At 44.9% G+C, this 22,013-nt stretch overlaps 1 protein-coding gene across 1 annotated transcript in view; it reads right to left on the bottom strand.

The window, feature by feature from the left end:
- The window catches only part of LOC139419319 (zinc finger protein basonuclin-2-like), a 183,301-nt gene that overhangs the window by 75,612 nt on the left and 85,676 nt on the right, over positions 1–22,013 (bottom strand). The window contains exon 2 of the mRNA XM_071169264.1: positions 21,011–21,394. Within this exon, the coding sequence (XP_071025365.1) occupies positions 21,011–21,394 (384 nt within the window). The remainder of the gene's footprint in view (positions 1–21,010; positions 21,395–22,013) is intronic.

Here is a 22,013-nt window from a genome sequence, read left to right as displayed (position 1 = left end):
TCTTGCTAATTCAGCACTTTAACAAATCAATGCCACTTGAGGAGTACAATCCCTACTCTGAACTGGCTAGACGCATCAGCGTGTGTGTGTGTGTGTGTGTGTGTGTGTGTGTGTGTGTGTGTGTGTGTGTGTGTGTGTGTGTGTGTGTGTGTGTGTGTGTGTGTGTGTGTGTGCGTCTGGTGGTCTGGGGTTATTCACATTAAGGGACAGTAATGTGTTCATTTCTATCTCTCCGTACACAGACATGATCCATCTGTGTCAGATGTCTGACTTCCTACATTCATCATCCACAGAAAACAGAGGGCGAGAAAGAAACAGAGAGAGAGCGAGAGAAAAGAAAGAGGGGGGGACCAGTCTAGAAAGAGATATAACCAGTAAGACCAGTGCCCTTTCTCTCTTCTCCCTACAGCCCTGTACACTCAGTGCTCCCTCCATCCCTCCCTCCGATCCCCTCTCCATAGATCCCCAGGTCGGGGTGATCCGTCAGGGCCTGACAGGGCACTAAGTAGTGGAGCCCCAGCGCCCTGCAGTCATCACTATATCTACCCACAGATAGGGCTCCCGTCGTGGGGTTCATCTACCTGCCTCTCTCCTGGGGCTGGGTGGGGGTGGGGGTGGATGGGCCTATCGATGACCAAGTACTGGATTAGTTCCTCTTCACTAGAACTCTGCATAGATGTACAGTATCCACTTCAGTTTGTCCAAGGCTGTAATAACAGTACATACTGTAGCATAGGGCCACTGAATCCCACCACTAACACCAAGTTATCCCTTTACTGCCACCACCACAACATCCCCTAAAACGTCCTCAGTCCACCGCCTAGCAGGGTTAGTGGTAATGTGTTTTCACTCCACCACCGTCCTCTATTGTGTGGCTCATTTGTTCATTTGTGAGTGTTGTGTGTGGTGACCTTTGTAGAGGGGACAAAAGCCCTGCCTGGGGGCCACTGAGAGGCCCTGACCATGGTAAAACCTTGTGCCTGTTTGCCAGCGGGCTGTGAAAACCTGTCTGTCATGCTTCTATTGTTCCCAGTGAGCCTCTGGAGAGATCTGAGGGGCAAAGCTGAGGGCCTCGTGCCTCCGCATGTCAGACAGGAGAAAGGAGCGTTGAGAGAGGAGTGTGTATGTGTGGGGGGGGGTCAAAACTCAATCTAAATGTTACCCCCCTCTGTAGTCTTACAATGACCAATTAATTACCAGAAAGTATTTCAGTTGTTCTGTCTAAATATGTTCTGACAAAGTACCTGAACCCTCGTATCAGTGGCACCTGTGTGTGTCTTTCTGCAGATCTATATACATGTGTGTATGTTTGAGTCAACACGTGTGTGTGTGTGTGTGTGTGTGTGTGTGTGTGTGTGTGTGTGTGTGTGTGTGTGTGCGTGCGTGCGTGCGTGCGTGCGTCTCTTTCTGTAAGTAGCAGCAGGCACTAAAAACACACGGGAGAATGATCCATACTCACTCTCTCCATTCAATTTCACAACATTGCCGTCATCACACACACACACACACACACACACACACACACACACACACACACACACACACACACACACACACACACACACACACACACACACACACACACACACACACACACACACACACACACACACACACACACACACACACACACACACACACACACACAGAGGAATATAGGAATACAGGACTGATGGGGGATTTGACTAACGCATGTAGCAGAGGGTTGGCTGAGACAACTCCAAGACAGAGAATTGTCAACAATGTATTAACTTCTCTAGGGTAGGGGGCAGCATTGGGAATTTTGGATGAAAAGAGTGCCCAAATTAATCTGCCTGCTACTCAGCCATAAAAGCTAGAATATGCATATAATTAGTAGATTTGGATAGAAAACACTCTGAAGTTTCTAAAACTGAATGATGTCTGTGAGTATAACAGAACTCATATGGCAGGCAAAAACTTGAGAAAAGATTCAACCAGGAAGTGGGAAATCTGAGGTTTGTAGTTTTTCAACTCTTTGCCTATTGAATACACAGTGTCTATGGGGTCATATTGCACTTCCTAAGGCTTCCACTAGATGTCAACAGTCTTTAGAACCGTGTTTGATGCTTCTACTGTGAAGTGGGGGCGAATGAGAGTGGATTGAGTCAGAGGTCTGCCAGAGAGCCACGAGCTGACCATGTGCGTTCACATGATAGTTAGCTTGCATTCCATTGCATTTCTGAAGACAAAGGAATTCTCCGGTTGGAACATTATTGAAGATTTATGTTCAAAACATCCTAAAGATTGATTTTATACATTGTTTTGCATGTTTCTACGGACTGTAATGGAACCTTTTGACTTTTCGTCTGCACCTAGTGATCGCGCCTCATGAATTTTGATTACTGGGCTAAACGCGCTAACATAAAGGAGGTATTTGGACATAAATGATGGACATTATTGAATAAAACAAACATTTATTGTGGAACTGGGATTCCTGGGAGTGCATTCTGATGAAGATCATCAAAGGTAAGTGAATATTTATAATACTATTTCTGACTTCTGTTGACTACACAACATGGAGGATATCTGTTTGGGTTGTTTGGGCTCTGAGCGCTGTACTCAGATTATTGCATGGTGTGCTTTTTCCATAAAGTTTTTTTGAAATCTGACACAGCGGTTGCATTAAGTAGAACTGGATCTAAAATTCCATGCATAACAGTTGTATCTTTCAGCAAAGTTTATTATGAGTATTTCTGTAAATTGATGTGGCTCTCTGTAAAATCACTGGATGTTTTGGAACTACTGAACATAACGCGCCAATGTAAACTCAGATTTTTGGATATAAATATGAACTTTACCGAACAAAACATACATATATATATAGTGTAACATGAAGTCCTATGAGTGTCATCTGATGAAGATCATCAAAGGTTAGTGATTCATTTTAACTATATTTCTGCTTTTTGGGACTCCTCTCTTTGGCTGGAAAAATGGCTGTGTTTTTCTGTGACTTGGCTCTGACCTAACATAATCGTTTGGTGTGCTTTCGTCGTAAAGCCTTTTTGAAATCGGACACTGTGGCTGGATTTACAACAAGTGTATCTTTAAAATGGTGTAAAATACTTGTATGTCTGAGGAATTTTAATTATGGGATTTCTGTTGTTTTGAATTTGGCGCCCTGCAGTTTCACTGGCTGTTGACGAGGTGGGACGCTACCGTCCCACATACCCTAGTGAGGTTAATATGCATTCTGCTGAATGAACTCATGTCTATAGGCCAGCTTAGTGAGTGAGTGAGTGAGTGAGTGAGTGAGTGAGTGAGTGAGTGAGTGAGTGAGTGAGAGAGAGAGTGAAGGAATGAGAGGAGGGGGAGATAGAGAGACAAATAGTGCCAATTGCAAATGTAAAGAGTGCAGCCTCCAGTTCCTAAGACAGATAATGTAACCATGAAGACTAAGTGTCCGTCTATTAGATCAGGTAGGTAAGGAGGTGGACATTTACCATCAGTTGACTGGCCTCACACACAAATCTTCTTCCATGTCAGCTCATGTCTATAAGGCCTGGCCTCACACACAACTCTCCTTCCATGTCAGCTCATGCCTATGAGGCCTGGCCTCACACACAACTCTCCTTCCATGTCAGCTCATGTCTATATGGCCTGGCCTCACACACAACTCTCCTTCCATGTCAGCTCATGTCTATGAGGCCTGGCCTCACACACAACTCTCCTTCCATGTCAGCTCATGTCTATAAGGCCTGGCCTCACACACAACTCTCCTTCCATGTCAGCTCATGTCTATATGGCCTGGCCTCACACACAACTCTCCTTCCATTTCAGCTCATGTCTATAAGGCCTGGCCTCACACACAACTCTCCTTCCATGTCAGCTCATGTCTATAAGGCCTGGCCTCACACACAACTCTCCTTCCATGTCAGCTCATGTCTATAAGGCCTGGCCTCACACACAACTCTCCTTCCATGTCAGCTCATGTCTATAAGGCCTGGCCTCACACACAACTCTCCTTCCATGTCAGCTCATGTCTATAAGGCCTCACACACAACTCTCCTTCCATGTCAGCTCATGTCTATAAGGCCTCACACACAACTCTCCTTCCATGTCAGCTCATGTCTATAAGGCCTGGCCTCACACACAACTCTCCTTCCATGTCAGATCTAATGGAATGTCATACAATATGCTGTGCCAAGAGTGTGCAAAGCCGTCAATGCAAAGGGTGGCTACTTTGAAGAATCTAAAATCTAAAATATATTTAGATTTGTTTAACACTTTTTTGCTTACTACATGATTTCATATATTTGATTTCATGCAATGTAGAAAATAGTAAAGAAAAACCCTGGAATGAGAGGGGTGTCCAAACTTTGACTGGTACTGTACACGTTGAAAAGGATGATTAATAAAACTATTTCAAGACATATTTGTCAACAATAAATCTTTAGCTTACTGGGATATTTTCTTTATCAATGACAAACTTAATATTTGCAATATTTTCAAGTGTCAATAATTGTTTTAGTTTCTGACTGAATGAATTGTTCTCAATACAAGCTCCTTCAGAACACGCAGAGGAAGAGGACTAAATTCAACCTGTCCTATGAGAATGTGCCAACCAACTGTCCCATATAGCAACACCAACAAGCGTCTGTCCTCTCTCTTCTGTCCTCTCTCTCCTCTCATCTGTCCTCAATCCTGTCCTCTCTCCTGTCCTCTCTCCTGTCCTCTCTTCTCTCTCTGTCCTCTACATCCTCCCCTCTCCTCCCCAATGTAAACCTCCCATTCTTATCACTGCAGTACAGTTAATCCCTTCCTCCCTCCGTCCCCCGCTCCATCCCTCTCTCCTGGTCCCCAGGGGTGAGAGGGGAACGGGAGGGGGGCACATTTGCCACTTGTCTGTGACACATAATACGCCGGGGCCTTCAGGCAATCAACTTTGACTTGACATGTATTTGCTCATCTCAGAAACCCTTCCCCTCCCCTCCTCCCCCTCAGTGCACTCACTGATGGGAAACTGGAGGGGGCTGGGGGGAGGGAGGGATGGAGAGGAGGAGTGGAGCCTAAATTAACACTTGACATTCAATACGGGCATGCCTTTAATTGGCCGGGGCCTTCCTGAGAAAGCAATTTTCTATTCCCCAAACTGGCCCTGCTGTACCGCTGCCGCGCTGGAGCGGGAGTGTCGTCTGCTGTGGGCATGTCTGTGTGGGAGGAGTGTGTGTGTGTGTGTGTGTGTGTGTGTGTGTGTGTGTGTGTGTGTGTGTGTGTGTGTCTGTGTGTGTGTGTGAGGTGTGTGAGGTGTGTGAGGTGTGTGAGGTGTGTGTGGTGTGTGTATACACCCGGCCCTCTGGTCCCTTCCCTTGCTCTAATGAGGGCGTATGAATTAGCGCTACGTGACATGATTTGAAGCAGTGGTGGCCCCCGCCCTCCTCCTCCCATCTCCTCCCCCTCTCCTCTCCTCCTCCTCATCCCCCGTTCTTTTTCTTCCACCAGTGACAGGCGTCTGGTGGCTGCAATAAAATGCCAGGAGCTACCTCGGGGCTCTTTCCTTGATGCGTGCTCACACTGCTTTACACAACACACACACACACACACACACACACACACACACACACACACACACACACACACACACACACACACACACACACACACACACACACACACACTTCCCGGCTGATGCTATTACTCCCTTGCAAGCTGAGAGGTGTTAGCCTCCTCTTAACAGATCTGACAGCATTTAACAACATGGCCGACCATTTCTAATCACCTCTGTGATTTCATACCTATTATCAATTGATCTCAGCATCTGATAGGGTTATATCCCCTCCTCTCTCTGAATCATACGGGAAGTGTAGTGTCATTTTCAGCGTGCTGTAATCACCCGTGCCACCAACGACTCGAAATCTCTCCAATCGCTACCACATTATCTGATTATTTTCTGATCGTGTCATATTTGGGGGCGATGGAGGTGGGGCGGAAGATCGATGAGGCGCAAAGACTCGCCGGATGTGACCTACGACCCGGGGTGACACGAGGTTAAAGCTGTAAATTTACGAGGTTAGCGGATAGATGGGAAAATGGCCATAAATCTTATTGATAAATCTATTGGTGTCAAAGCTCCTCCCCTGTTCAAAGCAAGATCAACAAGCTGCAGTGTGAAGGCATCTTCATGATAAACACAAAGCTTTATATTTATAATGTTCAGAGGGGAAACATGTCTAATGGATTATGTGTCATGAAATATTCAATGTTTTTTGGAGTTCCACACGTCATGTATACGGACAGGGTTCCAACAAAGCACTTACCACTGTGTGTTTCCCGACAATAGGAAAGGTGGGCCACGCCATTTAAATGAAAACATCAACAGAGAAAATGTGAGTGTGAGTATCCATTACAAACTAAGGACACACACACAGGAAACACACACACACGGCTCCAGAGTGCCTGATGCGGGCACACACACACACACACACACACACAACATCACTCCAGCACACACACAGCTCCGTTTTCGCTTGTTACCAGACTTTTCACTTTGTCCCTTTGTGTAAGATGGGAAACAGCCTCTTTAGCTGAGTGGTGTGAAACAGCCGGGGTGGGGGGTGGTGGGGGGGGGCCGCGACCATACACTCAGGGCCGCGACCTCTCACCTCTGCCTAGTTGCCTGGGATACGCCAGCTAGTTCATTTGAAGTCCATCACATGGAGCAAACAAGATCATTTGTGACTTGATTGGCATTATGGATTGAGAAAGGCAGAGTGTGATGGTGCTCCATGACTGATGATGCTGTAGGAACAGGTTCCATGAAGGAGCAGCTTTAAAGTGGAGTTCAGTGTCGGTGCAGGTCTCTCATGCAACTTTCTTCTTAGCTAAGAAAATGTCAAACATACCCTCCCTGTGTGTGTGTGTGTGTGTGTGTGTGTGTGTGTGTGTGTGTGTGTGTGTGTGTGTGTGTGTGTGTGTGTGTGTGTGTGTGTGTGTGTGTGTGTGTGTGTGTGTGTGTAGGTATGGTTCCACTCAGTGACAGCACGAACAGCCTCTCCCACACCAGCCCACATTCTATCTGCAACGAGCGCACACGCACACGCACGCACACGCACACACACACCACCCAGTGTTGCAGCTCACCTTAAAAACACACGTTCTAAGATGGTGAAACAGCTGTGTTTAACAGTGGCCATTAAATGCTATTAATCTAACAGCACAAACATCTTTAGAAACAGGAAGAGAGGGTAAACAAGCACATGTTGCCCCAACACGTCCCTAATGGAAGACGCTAGTTAGCCTGTTTAAACATCTTTCAAGGTGGGACTTCCTGATTTCTTTCTGGATAAAAATGTTGACACCGTTGTGTGAGAACTATGACTGCCGATGGGCGAGGTGATGCTTTTCCTTAAGTATTAACACAAATTAAGGCATTCTGTGTGTGTGTGTGTGTTTGTGTGCAAGCGTGTGTGTGCGTGTGTGTGTGTGTGTGTGTGTGTGTGTGTGTGTGTGTGTGTGTGTGTGTGTGTGTGTGTGTGTGTGTGTGTGTGTGTGTGTGTGTGTGTGTGTGTGTGTTCATTTGTGTGTGTGAAAGAGAGCGATGGCTTTAGTCTAAAATGCTGTTGGCCATGAGCCCAACCTCACCAGTACCACTCCTCTCCTCTCTCCAGACCCTCCCTACAATCCTCCCCACGTCTCCAACCGTCACACAGCAGATTACAGCAGCAGAGGGGGAGAGATGGAAAGACACACACAGAACGATGGAGGAGGGGAACAAACGAGGAAGAAGAGAGGGGGAAGGCTTATGAAGAAAGACGGGAAAGAAAGAAGGAGAGGAAGTTGTCTGGTTGTCCAGACCTCAGCTGTAGTCGGCCCCACATCACCTAGGCTACAGTTTGTCTTGTCAAAGTAGACACAGAGCACAATCATTATTCAAAAGAACATATTGTCGTTTTTCTCTCTGTACAATACTTTGGTAATGACATGTTTGGTCCAAACAGGGAGCCGTAGAGGTTTGGTTTTGATTAGAGCAACAATGTTGTAGCACATCCCAAGTGCTATAACACATTAACACACACACACACACACACACACACACACACACACACACACACACACACACACACACACACACACACACACACACACACACACACACACACACACACACACACACACACACACACACACACAGAGTGTCGCATTATCAGGGGGGGGGGAAGTCAGTCGACCTCCGAGCGCCGCAGAACAAGTCAAATTACCATCATTATCTACCTCCTTAAATAGCCAGAGATAATAACGGTCCACTGGCAATAATAATAGTAGCAATTCTTCCTCGGCATTATGTGAAATAACAGGGAGCGAATTAGCCGTTGCGCTAACTGAAAAATGAAAGGGTTGTGTTCCTTGAGAGGTAAGCGTGAGTGTTTTTTCCTTTGTCGTCTGCGTTGAAAGGACAAATTGGCTGTTGGTATAGAGGAGGGGTCCTTAGACCTGGCTGCTGGTAAAAATAGTAGGCCATCAACCTGCCTGTGGCACTGGCACAGTTCCAACGCAAACAAAAAAAAACAAGTCAGGAGGAATAACAGGATGGGCCCCCTGTGAAAGTATGTATGCACAAGTTCATGTCTCTTAGTGTGGGTCAACGGTGTGTCACATTCCTCCTCGCTCAGGGACAATACCAAGTCATGTCTACAGATGGAAGTGCCAAATATCTCTGAATAAACCTTTGTGGAAGGAAAATAATATTATGCACGTCTGAGTGTGTGTACTTTGTGTGTGTCCATGTTGCACTCCACAAGTATGTGAGTGTGTGTTCCTGCTAATTGTGTGCTGACTTATGGTGGCGCTGTGTGTCAGTGGCACTACCCAGGTCACAGTGGCTACATTGGTTGCCTCCCAGGTCTTGAACATCTTCTGCTCCCTCTGCCCCTTGGACCCCCTCAGTCCCGCAGGCCTGGCGACAGCTGCTTCATTCCGGCCTTGTCAGCCCCTGAGCAGAATGTGTGTGTGTGTGTGTGTGTGTGTGTGTGTGTGTGTGTGTGTGTGTGTGTGTGTGTGTGTGTGTGTGTGTGTGTGTGTGTGTGTGTGTGTGTGTGTGTGTGTGTGTGTGTGTGTGTGTACGTGTACGCGCGTGCCTCTGTGTGTGTGTACGCGTGTGTGTGTGTGTACGCGTGTGTGTGTGTACGCGTGTGTGTGTGTGTGTGTGTGTGTGTGTGTGTGTGTGTGCGTGTGTGTGTGTCAGGGGCCAGGCCACGGTGCTAATGTCCCCTCATTAGGCAGGCTGTGGGGTGGTGACATCCTGAGCAACACTCTATTCAAACAGCCACTTCCCCTCATTCCCCTTCGCTCCGCACCGACCGACGACTTCCCCCCGCCGCAGGAAACTAAGGCAGGCCAAAGAAAAATAAAGACCCTCACTCTGAAAAGGAGAAGAGAGAGAAATACCCACACCTTTTCATGTATTTCAACAGGCACCGACATCCAAGATTGGGGTGATTATGGGCCATGCTTGAAAAATAGAAACAGAGATTTGTCAAAAAAGTATTTTAGTACAATCTGAATCGCATCAGCCCAACTCTGTTTTACCCAAACGTACTGTAGCTCTGCATAAAATCCAACTGTCCTTTATCTAGTTAATATATTTCTATTTGTAATATAGTGTATTTCTATGGTTCAGAGCTCTAGACTGAATCAAACTCCCTGCCAGTTAGATGTCTCCGTTCTTTACAGATCATAGGGACTACATATGGCCTCTGTAGCTACAGTACAACCTCTACTACACACATCTACAATATTCACCATCATCGTTACATGGTGGATATAGAAGAGAAGAATTGTATTTTTTCAGAAGGAACATGCAACGTCAAATTTCAGATAAAATAATGAATAATCGTTATTTCCAAATTATTAGACGATGCCCATCGCCTCAGTGTTGTGTATAAAAAGCATGTCTTAATCATATTATTACACTGCTATAAGACTGTAAAAAGAGTTGAATAACCTTGTTACCATATGGTTTCCTGCTGTGTGGTAGTTGTTGCTGTAAGCCCAGCACTGACAGGGCCATAGGCCACACACACATCAATACACAGGGATTAGCTAGCAACACACTGGCAGCTAACATTATCGTTGTTTACAACACACCAAGACTAAATAAACCATTTGACAGACAAACACACAATGGCCTATAAACAACTCATAAATCCACTAGCACCTTCAGGAATATAACAGAATAGAATCCAGCTTGATCATTCTATCTTTCTCTCCGGAGATTATAATAAGCAAAACATGTGAACGTTTTTTTTTTCCAAAACCAGGAAAGACACAATTTAATGTTGAACTGGACACTAGAGATTGTGTACAACATAAGGTGAAAACAAACAAGCTGCTAGCCAGTTTCTGAATATCCTGTATTTGGTATTTATAATGGTTTTAATCGGTGGGGTAGACGGACAGCTCTGTTTCAGAGTGTGCAACACAGTGGGGTGTGAGGAGTGTGTGAGACGTCTGGGTGCGGCACACACACACACACACACACACACACACACACACACACACACACACACACACACACACACTCTATCTCTATCTCTCTCTCTCTCTCTCTCAGGGCCTGTAAGAAGTAGGAGGGGGTCCATGGGAAAAGGCTGGTGGAGGACTCATCTCCCTGATAAGACACAAGCAGATGGCCCTGCATTGCTGTCGTTCCTGAACACACACACACACACACACAGACTCCGTACGCATACACTGCTGTCGTTCCTGAACACACACACACACACACACAGACTCCGTACGCATACACTGTTGTCGTAGCAACGACCCCAACACAGTACACTCACAAAGAAAACACTATTAGAAGACACTCTGTCTCTCTCCAACCCACTCCAGTCGTCCATCCATCCATCTATCCCTTCATCCAAACACCAGAGATATCATGCAGGAGACAGATCACCCGGACCCCGTGAGTGATCCTGACCCCGTGAGTGATCCTCACGTCCCATATTGATCAGTAGCTGCAGCGGGAGACAGGAGACGACAGGGTGAACGCATGTACACAACACCGGTGTTACAGTGCTACAGAGCCGCAGACAGATGACGCCCACATCGTTTCAGTGTGAGGCTTCGTGTCACAGCTCTGCGTCTTATGCAAGGCTGAGGATCAAATCCAAATGAGATCATATGCTGTGGCTTGGCTGGAAAACTCTGGGTGATGTTTTCAATGTCCATTCCATAACCCCTCCAACTCAGGGAAGACTTAGTTAGTTAGGCTATTTTCATCAGATCATTGTAAGTACAAACTATCGTACAAATGACTGATCTCTACGGTTATAAACTGGTAATACAATACAAATATCTGAGTTTGATTCATGCATTTTCATCAAACAAGAGACAGACGTTTTAAAATATGAAGAATGTCTCCCGATAGTAGGAAAATTATTCGCTAGAAATTGACGATGTGACAAAACAGAATATCTTAGAGATTGAAACCCACTGTGTGTGTTAGTCGACAACACAAGGAGAACATTGAAGGATCTCCAGAGCATTTTAATATTCCATGTCTGCCTCGCAAAAATAGGGAGATTGAGGGAATTTAAATCATGAATATTAAAATATACAGTTGAAACAGAAACTACTACAAACTACACTGACAAATGTTTATTAAATGGCATAACCGCAGCAAATTAAATAACCAAATTAATTCATATTCTGATTAAAAGGAAAAAGGGGGCCCTAAATTAAATGTCCACAGCGTGAATTATTTTTAACGTGCAAGTTGAAAAAAGTTCAAAGCAAAAATAGGTTTGGACGTCATATCTTCATGCCTGACGCTTAGATAAATACGTGGTGGCCGTATAATGAATGGCACCTTGTGCGTCTTCCCTCTCCTAAACTCTCCTAAACTCTACATGCCATCTAAACCACAAACTTGGGCACACAGACAAACACACAGTAAACGTACAAGTGGTCCACATCCACCTTACACACACACACACACACACGCACACACACACACACACACACACACACACACACACACACACACACACACACACACACACACCTTTGCTCTCCTCTCCTCCTCTCACCTCAGATTCTACCACGTCTCTGCTCTCGTCCAGAAATAACAGGACCATACTGCAGTAACTGACGTAGTTAAACACACCCCTACACCTTCTCCACTTTTCCACTATGCACACTCTCACTGACACTCCCAACAAGCCAATCTAACAACACCAATGGAGAGAGAAAAAAGAAAAAGAAAGCGAGAGAGAGAGAGACCTCTACCTTAGAGCAGATCCCCCCCGTCCCCCCCCCCCCCCATCCCAGACCCTAATTACCCAGATCCCACAGTGTAATTAACAGTGGTTGAACCCCTCTAGGGGGTGACAGCCAGAAAGAGAAGGCCAGCAGGGACCCCCAGGCTTGGGGCCCGGCTGGAGGGCAGAGTGAGGAGAAACGGGGTTACGGAAGGACCAGGGCTCGGGAACAGAGGAGAAACGAGGAAGAGGTCAAAAAGAAAGTAGCCTCCAGGCTTCATTAGCTGTAGGTAAGATCCCTCTCTCCGGTCTCCAGCCCAGAGACACACACACACACGTGAGGATCACTCCGGTCTCCAGCCCAGAGACACACACACACACACACACGTGAGGATCACTCCGGTCTCCAGCCCAGAGAGGACGGTGCCAATGAAAACACTACAGAGCAACAGTCCATCCAAACCTGATAAGGACAGACCACACAGTAACACCCAGCCACTCAGCACCACTTCCACCTCTTAGCTAGGATACACTCACTCACTCATTGTGACTGGGTAGGCATTGCCTTGGACTGGGCCATTTCCTCTGTCCCTTTGAAAACAGTGACCCTATAACTGGGACTTCCTGTGTTACACCCAAAGCGGTCCCCCTCCTTTGGGCCAATGACGCAGTGTCCCCTTCCTCTATGGCCACTTCCCTGGTGATAGGACTACCTTACTCATCTAGTGTACTAAGGGGGAGGGAGGGAGGGAGGGTGGACCCCAGGGCTTAGGGGCTGGTATTAGTGCTGAGAGAGAGAGAGAGAGAGAGAGAGAGAGAGAGAGAGAGAGAGAGAGACAGAGCGGGAGAGAGAGAGAGAGAGAGAGAGAGAGAGAGAGAGAGAGAGAGAGAGAGAGAGGTAGCGAGAGAGAGAGAGAGAGAGAGAGAGAGAGAGAGAGAGAGAGAGACAGAGAGAGAGAGAGAGAGAGGTAGCGAGAGAGAGAGAGAGAGAGAGAGAGCGGTAGCGAGAGAGAGAGAGAGAGAGAGAGAGAGAGAGAGAGAGAGAGAGAGAGAGAGAGAGAGAGAGAGAGAGAGAGAGAGCGGTAGCGAGAGAGAGAGAGAGAGAGAGAGAGAGAGAGAGAGAGAGAGAGAGAGAGAGAGAGAGAGAGAGAGAGAGCGAGAGAGAGAGAGAGAGAGAGAGAGAGAGAGAGAGAGAGAGAGAGAGAGCGGTAGCGAGAGAGAGAGAGAGAGAGAGAGAGAGAGAGAGAGAGAGAGAGAGAGAGAGAGAGGTAGCGAGAGAGAGAGAGAGAGAGAGAGAGAGAGAGAGAGAGAGGTAGCGAGAGAGAGAGAGAGAGAGAGAGAGAGAGAGAGAGAGAGAGAGAGAGAGAGAGAGAGAGCGGTAGCGAGAGAGAGAGAGAGAGAGAGAGAGAAGGATACATAGAAAGAGAGAAGTGACATGGCACTTCTTCCACATATCCCCTTTCACCTCTCGTCTCCTCCAGCCAAGGCCAGCCAAGACCCGCACACACGTCAGCTCGCACCCGCACACACATGGAGCCAGAGACAGAGCCAGCCCTGTACAGAGAGAGAAAAACGCCACTCTTTCCCGGACATACTCACTGGTTCTACAGGTACTTTAACATATGCAAAAGATAAGAAGGGAAAACACCTCATACACATGATGGTATCTGTGGTCATGCAGCCCATCAGAGATGCAGAGTATGGTGTAGTCACACAACCCTCAGGAATAAAAGACACTGAAAATATTATAATATCAGACACGCAGGCAGAAACACACACATGCAACAGGCCTCGGCAGAGGAAGGAAAACAGCCCGTTAAACACAGCCAGCACACAGGCAATATATCCTCTGAGGGGAAAACAGAGCACGACACTCTCCTAGAAAATTAGCCCACTTTCTCTCTCGCTCTCATTTTTTAAAAACAACGCAAACACACACTAACAAATTCTTGCATGCAACAGCACAGCGATGAACTGAACGGGGGAAAAACACCCCTCCCTCAGAAATACTATGTTAATAGGTGAATTAAGGCCCCTCTGATCTACACTGAAGAGGATGACATTAAGTCCATTATTGACTCAGACAAAACTAACTAGGAGATGTGCTGCTATTCATCTAATATGATGTCTGCCATGCCTATAGGGAGAGATATTACTATAGCAGGGTTTACATTCAGATACATACAGCCTATAGCAGGGTTTACATTCAGATACATACAGCCTATAGCAGGGTTTACATTCAGATACATACAGCCTATAGCAGGGTTTACATTCAGATACATATAGCCTATAGCAGGGTTTACATTCAGATACATACAGCCTATAGCAGGGTTTACATTCAGATACATACAGCCTATAGCAGAGTTTACATTCAGATACATACAACCTATAGCAGGGTTTACATTCAGATACATATAGCCTATAGCAGGGTTTACATTCAGATACATACAGCCTATAGCAGGGTTTACATTCAGATACATATAGCCTATAGCAGGGTTTACATGCAGATACATACAGCCTATAGCAGGGTTTACATTCAGATACATACAGCCTATAGCAGGGTTTACATTCAGATACATACAGCCTATAGCAGGGTTTACATTCAGATACATACAGCCTATAGCAGGGTTTACATTCAGATACATACAGCCTATAGCAGGGTTTACATTCAGATACATACAGCCTATAGCAGGGTTTACATTCAGATACATACAGCCTATAGCAGGGTTTACATTCAGATACATACAGCCTATAGCAGGGTTTACATTCAGATACATACAGCCTATAGCAGGGTTTACATTCAGATACATATAGCCTATAGCAGGGTTTACATTCAGATACATACAGCCTATAGCAGGGTTTACATTCAGATACATATAGCCTATAGCAGGGTTTACATTCAGATACATACAACCTATAGCAGGGCAGGTGTAATAGCCTACACTCCACAAATGCAGATTTCAGTTGATGGGGTAAAACTACATGAAATCACAAAATGGTTGCACATGTACAGAAGTTATATAAATATTTATCTTACATTAGAAAATATAGGACCACTTGAAAATGATAGATATACAGATTATACAGGCAGATATGTGTATAACCAAAATGACAGCAATAAGGAGAGATTGTGTGGTACAGAAATGGAGAGGTATTGGTTGAAGAGAATACAGCAGATGTAATCGATAGTTCGGTAATGACCTCGCTGTAAAGCAGTCCATCTAAGCCGTCAATGTATTGACATGAACCAGACAGACAGACAGACAGACAGACAGACAGCTCCATGCTGATGATGCCTGCCCTGCTGTATCTCCTGACTGCAGTGTCAACCCGCGTACTCTATACACAGTCCTCTCTGTACACAGTCCACATCTTCTGAACATATACCCTTCTTGCAACTCATGTTTGAAATATATGTGACATTATTGCATTGTCTGATCTGCTTTTGCATCGTGTATATTTTCTTAATTTAAATATGTGTAGTTCATTCTGCTTGAGTGCAGGACATGCAGAGGAAATCCATTACAATGTTAAAATGTCACCAACATGAAAAATCTATTGATATAGGCCTATAGTAATCGTAGTTCAGAGAAAATGATAACGCATTCATTTAAAGATGCTTAAAATCTTAGAACTGCGAATTATTCACAAAGTGGTTAGGGGAAATAAATACAATAGAACTATTACAGAGTTCTGCTAGAATCCTCTGCTATAGGCCATGAGTTCTGCTAGAATCCTCTGCTATAGGCCATGAGTTCTGCTAGAATCCTCTGCTATAGGCCATGAGTTCTGCTAGAATCCTCTGCTATAGACCATGAGTTCTGCTAGAATCCTCTGCTATAGGCCATGAGTTCTGCTAGAATCCTCTGCTATAGGCCATGAGTTCTGCTAGAATCCTCTGCTATAGGCCATGAGTTCTGCTAGAATCCTCTGCTATAGGCCATGAGTTCTGATAGAATCCTCTGCTATAGGCCATGAGTTCTGATAGAATCCTCTGCTATAGGCCATGAGTTCTGATAGAATCCTCTGCTATAGGCCATGAGTTCTGATAGAATCCTCTGCTATAGGCCATGAGTTCTGATAGAATCCTCTGCTATAGGCCATGAGTTCTGATAGAATCCTCTGCTATAGGCCATGAGTTCTGATAGAATCCTCTGCTATAGGCCATGAGTTCTGATAGAATCCTCTGCTATAGGCCATGAGTTCTGATACAATCCTCTGCTATAGGCCATGAGTTCTGATAGAATCCTCTGCTATAGGCCATGAGTTCTGATAGAATCCTCTGCTATAGGCCATGAGTTCTGATACAATCCTCTGCTATAGGCCATGAGTTCTGATACAATCCTCTGCTATAGGCCATGAGTTCTGATAGAATCCTCTGCTATAGGCCATGAGTTCTGATAGAATCCTCTGCTATAGGCCATGAGTTCTGATAGAATCCTCTGCTATAGGCCATGAGTTCTGATAGAATCCTCTGCTATAGGCCATGAGTTCTGATAGAATCCTCTGCTATAGGCCATGAGTTCTGATAGAATCCTCTGCTATAGGCCATGAGTTCTGATAGAATCCCCTGCTATAGGCCATGAGTTCTGATACAATCCTCTGCTATAGGCCATGAGTTCTGATACAATCCTCTGCTATGCACCTGGCATTTCAAACATGAAATAACACTCAACAATAATAACAGTAATAAAGTATAATGGCATATTTAGAAAATTGCTGAACTAGTTTAATAGCAAAAAAATAATACAATAATACAGTATTATTATAATTATACCATTGTGTTCATGCTTGGCCCATTATTAACATATATTAGGTATAATAATAACCTACATAATTACTATAGTTTATATTTTCCACTAACATTTCTGATGTGTTAATCCACCTATTGCTTGTATTGGGATCAAATACCGCTGCATGCCAGCATCTCAGATGCTGTAACAATACCGAGAAGATAAGAGAAACATGTCAAGCTATAGAAGCGACTGTACCTCGTCTGTAAGGTCTCGGCCCATAGTCGACCTGTCGCACTTCAGAGGAAGCCGCGTTACAGCACCCGCCTTGCAGAAGAGAAGGGAAGAATTTAGAAGAGCGAGCTAATTAAGAGCAGATATTTAGATTGAAAACATACCCTGGCGCTGTAAATGCTACCGGCCCCATTTCTTCAAGATGTCCTCGATATCTTCCTTCTGACTGGCATTAGACCCTCACAGAAGAGGTGCGCCGCGGCAACATTTTACGAGCCCTAAGTAATCCTTGAGTTGTTCCACACCCCTCAGCTTTTGAAGCGCAAGGGAAAATAAAATGACATGGCTTAATGTTGGTTTATTGAGGGGGAATTAGCCTACTAGTGATGGACCAATTAGAGGCGCAGTGATATCACTTAACTGCGGACTGTTTAACTTGCAAAGGTCGATATTAATAACCATGCATGTACCCAAAACAAAGTACTCAATTACGACGTCAAAATATTATTACACCGTAATGCTTTGGAAGGCTTAAAAATATAGTTTAACATAATTTATGGGGAGTTTACATAACGAAATATGATAATAATGTCCCTGCAGATTATACATAAAATGATCCGCACATTCTTAAATATAAAGAAAGCAGATGCAATTATTTGACAATTTGTTGAGTCTATTTTATTGATTTAACTCGTGTATCTGCTTTTGTAGATAATTTAATATAAGGTTATGTTTATAAATCCTCTTATCACCAACAGACAAAAATAAAAACCAAAAGCCAGGCGATAGGCAATAGAGAGGAGGTAGGCCTATATTCCATTTTATATAGGGTTTAGGCGTAATCTTCGTTGTAATTCTTAATAATTTACTTCAATTACAAGCATTATAACGATTGGATTTGCATGGAATGTATTCGACCATGAAAAGATGGCAGTCAAGGAAAAAAACTGAGAATCCAAAAATGAAATTATTCTTATTAGAAGTCTGGAGAAACGATGCGAAACATGCCAGGCCTTTCCCAATCAATTTTTTGCCATTCATGGTTTCTGCATTTTCGATTTAGTTTCTTATACTTACGTTTAAAAGGTAGCCTGATTGAAAAAATTAAACAAAATTAAAACCATGTCTCTCTCTGTTTGCTTGTCTCTCTATTAGTACTCATGCAAAAAGCAATGTACACATTTAATTGAAATGCACTTCTTATTTTGATTTGATTGCATCGAATTAGCACATTAATCGTCGTAAAAATACACTTCTAATATGAGAAGCAGGTGTTGACATAGTGTGACGTTGAGGTTGCAAATCTTATAAATTAAATATACAAAAAAAAATATATATATATATATCCAACCAGGTTAAATTATCGTTTTTACAATTCATTCTATGGTAATTTAGATAATAGTTTTGGTTTCTTTTTAGGTGACATTCCTTGGCAATATAATCGCTCACCTGCAGTAAATTGTGTCTGAACATATGCATGCTGTTCTATAACTGAAAATAAGAATAGAAAAAAGACAACGGAATCATACACGAACACGTAATTATTGCATGTTCCCTAATGACTTGTATAGGTAGGCTACTTTGCAGTGACTATATAAATTCAGAGGATATCAAATGGTCTGAGAGTGGATTCTTCGCTGCAAAATCTCAACCAACACCCGTAAGTAAACAACATGCCCTCACTCACATCAACACATACTGCTCCTGCTTTGCGTCTCAATCGATTGCTTTGAAATAATTTGCCCTAACACCGATAAAAACGCACCCATGACTCATGTCACTTAGCTGATCTTTAAAGGGAGGATTTGAAACACGAGCCCCCATAACACTCATTTCTCCCAATACCCCAAGGCGCGCGCGGCTCGGCAAACACAAAGTCATTATCGGTTAGATTCCAATAAGGCAGTCTGTCAAGGTGAGGCTTCTTTGGAGGATTTTTGTCATGCCTACTAAACATGGAAAGATGCCTTCTAAGTGGTGCGAGGGAGGATAAATAACAACGAGTCCCACAGCTGATTATATTGAAACAACGGCGCGCATTTGTAAAAAGGGGGATTACGAAACGTGAGTCCCAGCAGATGCTGGATGCTCCTCGGTGTATGCGCGCGGGGCCCATCCACCTGCACGCAGATGCCGCGCGAGGACGAATGAGACGGTGCCAGGAGCATCCTCGTGCGATATGGTTCCGTTATTCCAATCGACATGTCAATAGCTTTGCAGTAGTTTATATTAATAATACACACAGCTCAAAACATGTGTTGAAAGTGAGAGGATGCATCATGCGTGTCCAATATGGGGTGCAGATGTGCATGAAAAAACAGAGGCCACTGACAATTCTCCACACATGTCTCATACATTTAGAGAAAGGTCAAATAAAGGGAATCGTTGCTGAATCATTTCACTGAATAAGAGCAAACAATTTCACACATTTCGGTGAGAGAACACAGTCATGGAAATATTGGCAACGGGGTTTAAATCACTCAAAACAACGCGTATTTCTTTTGAATTGCTTTAAGTAATTGCTCAATTAAAAAAGCAATATTCATATGCACAACATCGGTGATAAAAGTAGTAGAAAAGACTGTGATTTATAAAATAACCACTAATACGTTTATTTTCAAACTCGACACGGCAGAGACTGGCGATTGCACAAGGTCTGCCTGCCGCGGCCTTCGCATGCGTAACAGCGTGTGCATGGTACGGAGACACACACAGGTTCCACTATGATTAATTACCAACTAACTACCCTCCTTTACAACTCCCCCTCTCTCTTTCTACTCCTTTACCTCAACGCACTGTACATCACCAATGAAACCATCTAACGCCCCCACAGCCACACTCCCTTTAAAAACCAGAACGCCGAGATATTTTATACTTCTCAAAAAAGCCAAAGTCATAAAACACACGACTGTGAACAGGAACGATAACGGACGCTAGTTATCGGAGGAAATGTGAACTTCCCTCAGTTATAGGTATCCGTTATCGCTCTTCCAGGCTCTGGCTATTCACTCACGGTTGCCTGTCTCTAGCCCGTGTTCGATGCTTCCTGAGCGGACCACATGTAGTCAATTAGCCCGACCCAGAGGGCGACTCTTCCACAGTCTTTATCAGCGCGGGGTTACACAAACACTACAATTTCTGCTTTTGAACTATATTGCACAGACAAATTAAGAGGAGTGGGGTGAGCGCAACCGTAACCAAACGAGCCAGGGGACAATTCGGTGAAATAACTCATGGCATCTTATATTTCGTCCCTTTTTGTAAACATTAAAATGTATGGTGTCTTTTATTGGAACTAATATGCAATTCAATTACAACATTTGATCATTATTTCAGGAGAAGAGTGCAGTGCACAATGTCAGGTGCATATACACTCACAAGACACACACTCTCTCACATACCAGATCCAAACTGCACAGGATTACAATTCAACAAAATAGCCCAATGACAAGGCAAATAAAACACAAAAATGAAGACTGAAAAATGCAAAGATGAGGAATAATCATGTCAACCCACATAATATTAACTCTTTCAAAAACAAAACATTATCCCACACACACTCACATATCCCCCCCCCCCCCTCTCTCTCTCTCTCCCACACACACACACACACACACACACACACACACACACACACATACACCACCAGCAGCAGCACCTACCACAACACCTAAACACACACCAAGTGTCAAAAAAAAGTCCGGGAGGTATTTATACCTCAAATAAACACACAGGCGGGACACATCACAACTAAGAAATAGACGGATCACCATGAAAGCTAAAAGACAGAAAAACAGATGGTTGAATGAAGGGGAGGGGACTCACCTGCTGGGACATTCTGAAGAGGAGGTTGCTCTGGTCAGTGCTCTGTTGCTGCCATGTCCCCATGAAGCCGGGCTCAGCACTGGGAGGTCTGGTGCTGAACTGCATGGAGGACCTCCCCTCTGCTCCCTTAGCGCTGCGGCTAACTATGCTAACACCTATGGCACCACTGGAGCCACCGCTACTGCTACTGCTGGAGACGGCTGTGGGGCTAGCGCTGTTGTTGTGGTGCTGGTTGGAGGTGATGCTGCTGGTAGAGGTGGTAGTCGGGGTGTTGGCGGTGCTGCTCAGGGTGGACTCTGGTGCCCTCTCGGTTTCTGGGTCTCTGGGCGCCTGGCTGCTTCTCTCCTTGCTGCTGCCTCTCACATCCAACCCTGCCTCCTCGGACTAGAGAAAGAGGGAGGGGGAGAGAGGGGGGAGGAGGGGATAAAAAAAAGTCAGTGAAGGTGGGTTTGGGATTTTGGGGGTTGGGCTGTCGTTTTTTTCCCCCTCTTCTTTTTGAACAGAGGGAGCTTCTAGAGGAGAGGGAGTGTGAGAGGGTTTCTCTTGGCGGCCGGTCGCTGAGGAGTGTGTGCAGAGTTCATTCTGGAGGAGAGCGCAGTGTATTTCCTCAGGGTCTTCAAGTGGGAGAGGAAGAGAGGGCAGGATGAGCAGAATGCTGAAGGTAAGGAGGGAGGAGGAGAGCTGGAGACGAGGGGGGGTGAAAGTGAGGGAGGAGGGAGAGAAGAAAGGAGGGATGGAGGAGATGATGTGGAAGGAGGGGTCTCTATTTTTTCTGTCAGCGGGCCTCTTGCCTTTAACCATCTGCCAGTCATTTCATATGGGCTGTCCTCAGAACACACACACACACACACACACACACACACACACACACACACACACACACACACACACACACACACACACACACACACACACACACACACACACACACACACACACACACACACACACACACACACAGAAATCACTTGCAAAACAAAGTCACCCATGCATAACCTGGAAA

The sequence above is a fragment of the Oncorhynchus clarkii genome, chromosome 10 (genome assembly GCF_045791955.1).
Source record: "Oncorhynchus clarkii lewisi isolate Uvic-CL-2024 chromosome 10, UVic_Ocla_1.0, whole genome shotgun sequence".
Lineage (NCBI taxonomy): Eukaryota > Metazoa > Chordata > Actinopteri > Salmoniformes > Salmonidae > Oncorhynchus > Oncorhynchus clarkii.
This window is presented reverse-complemented; position numbering and strand designations above follow the sequence as displayed.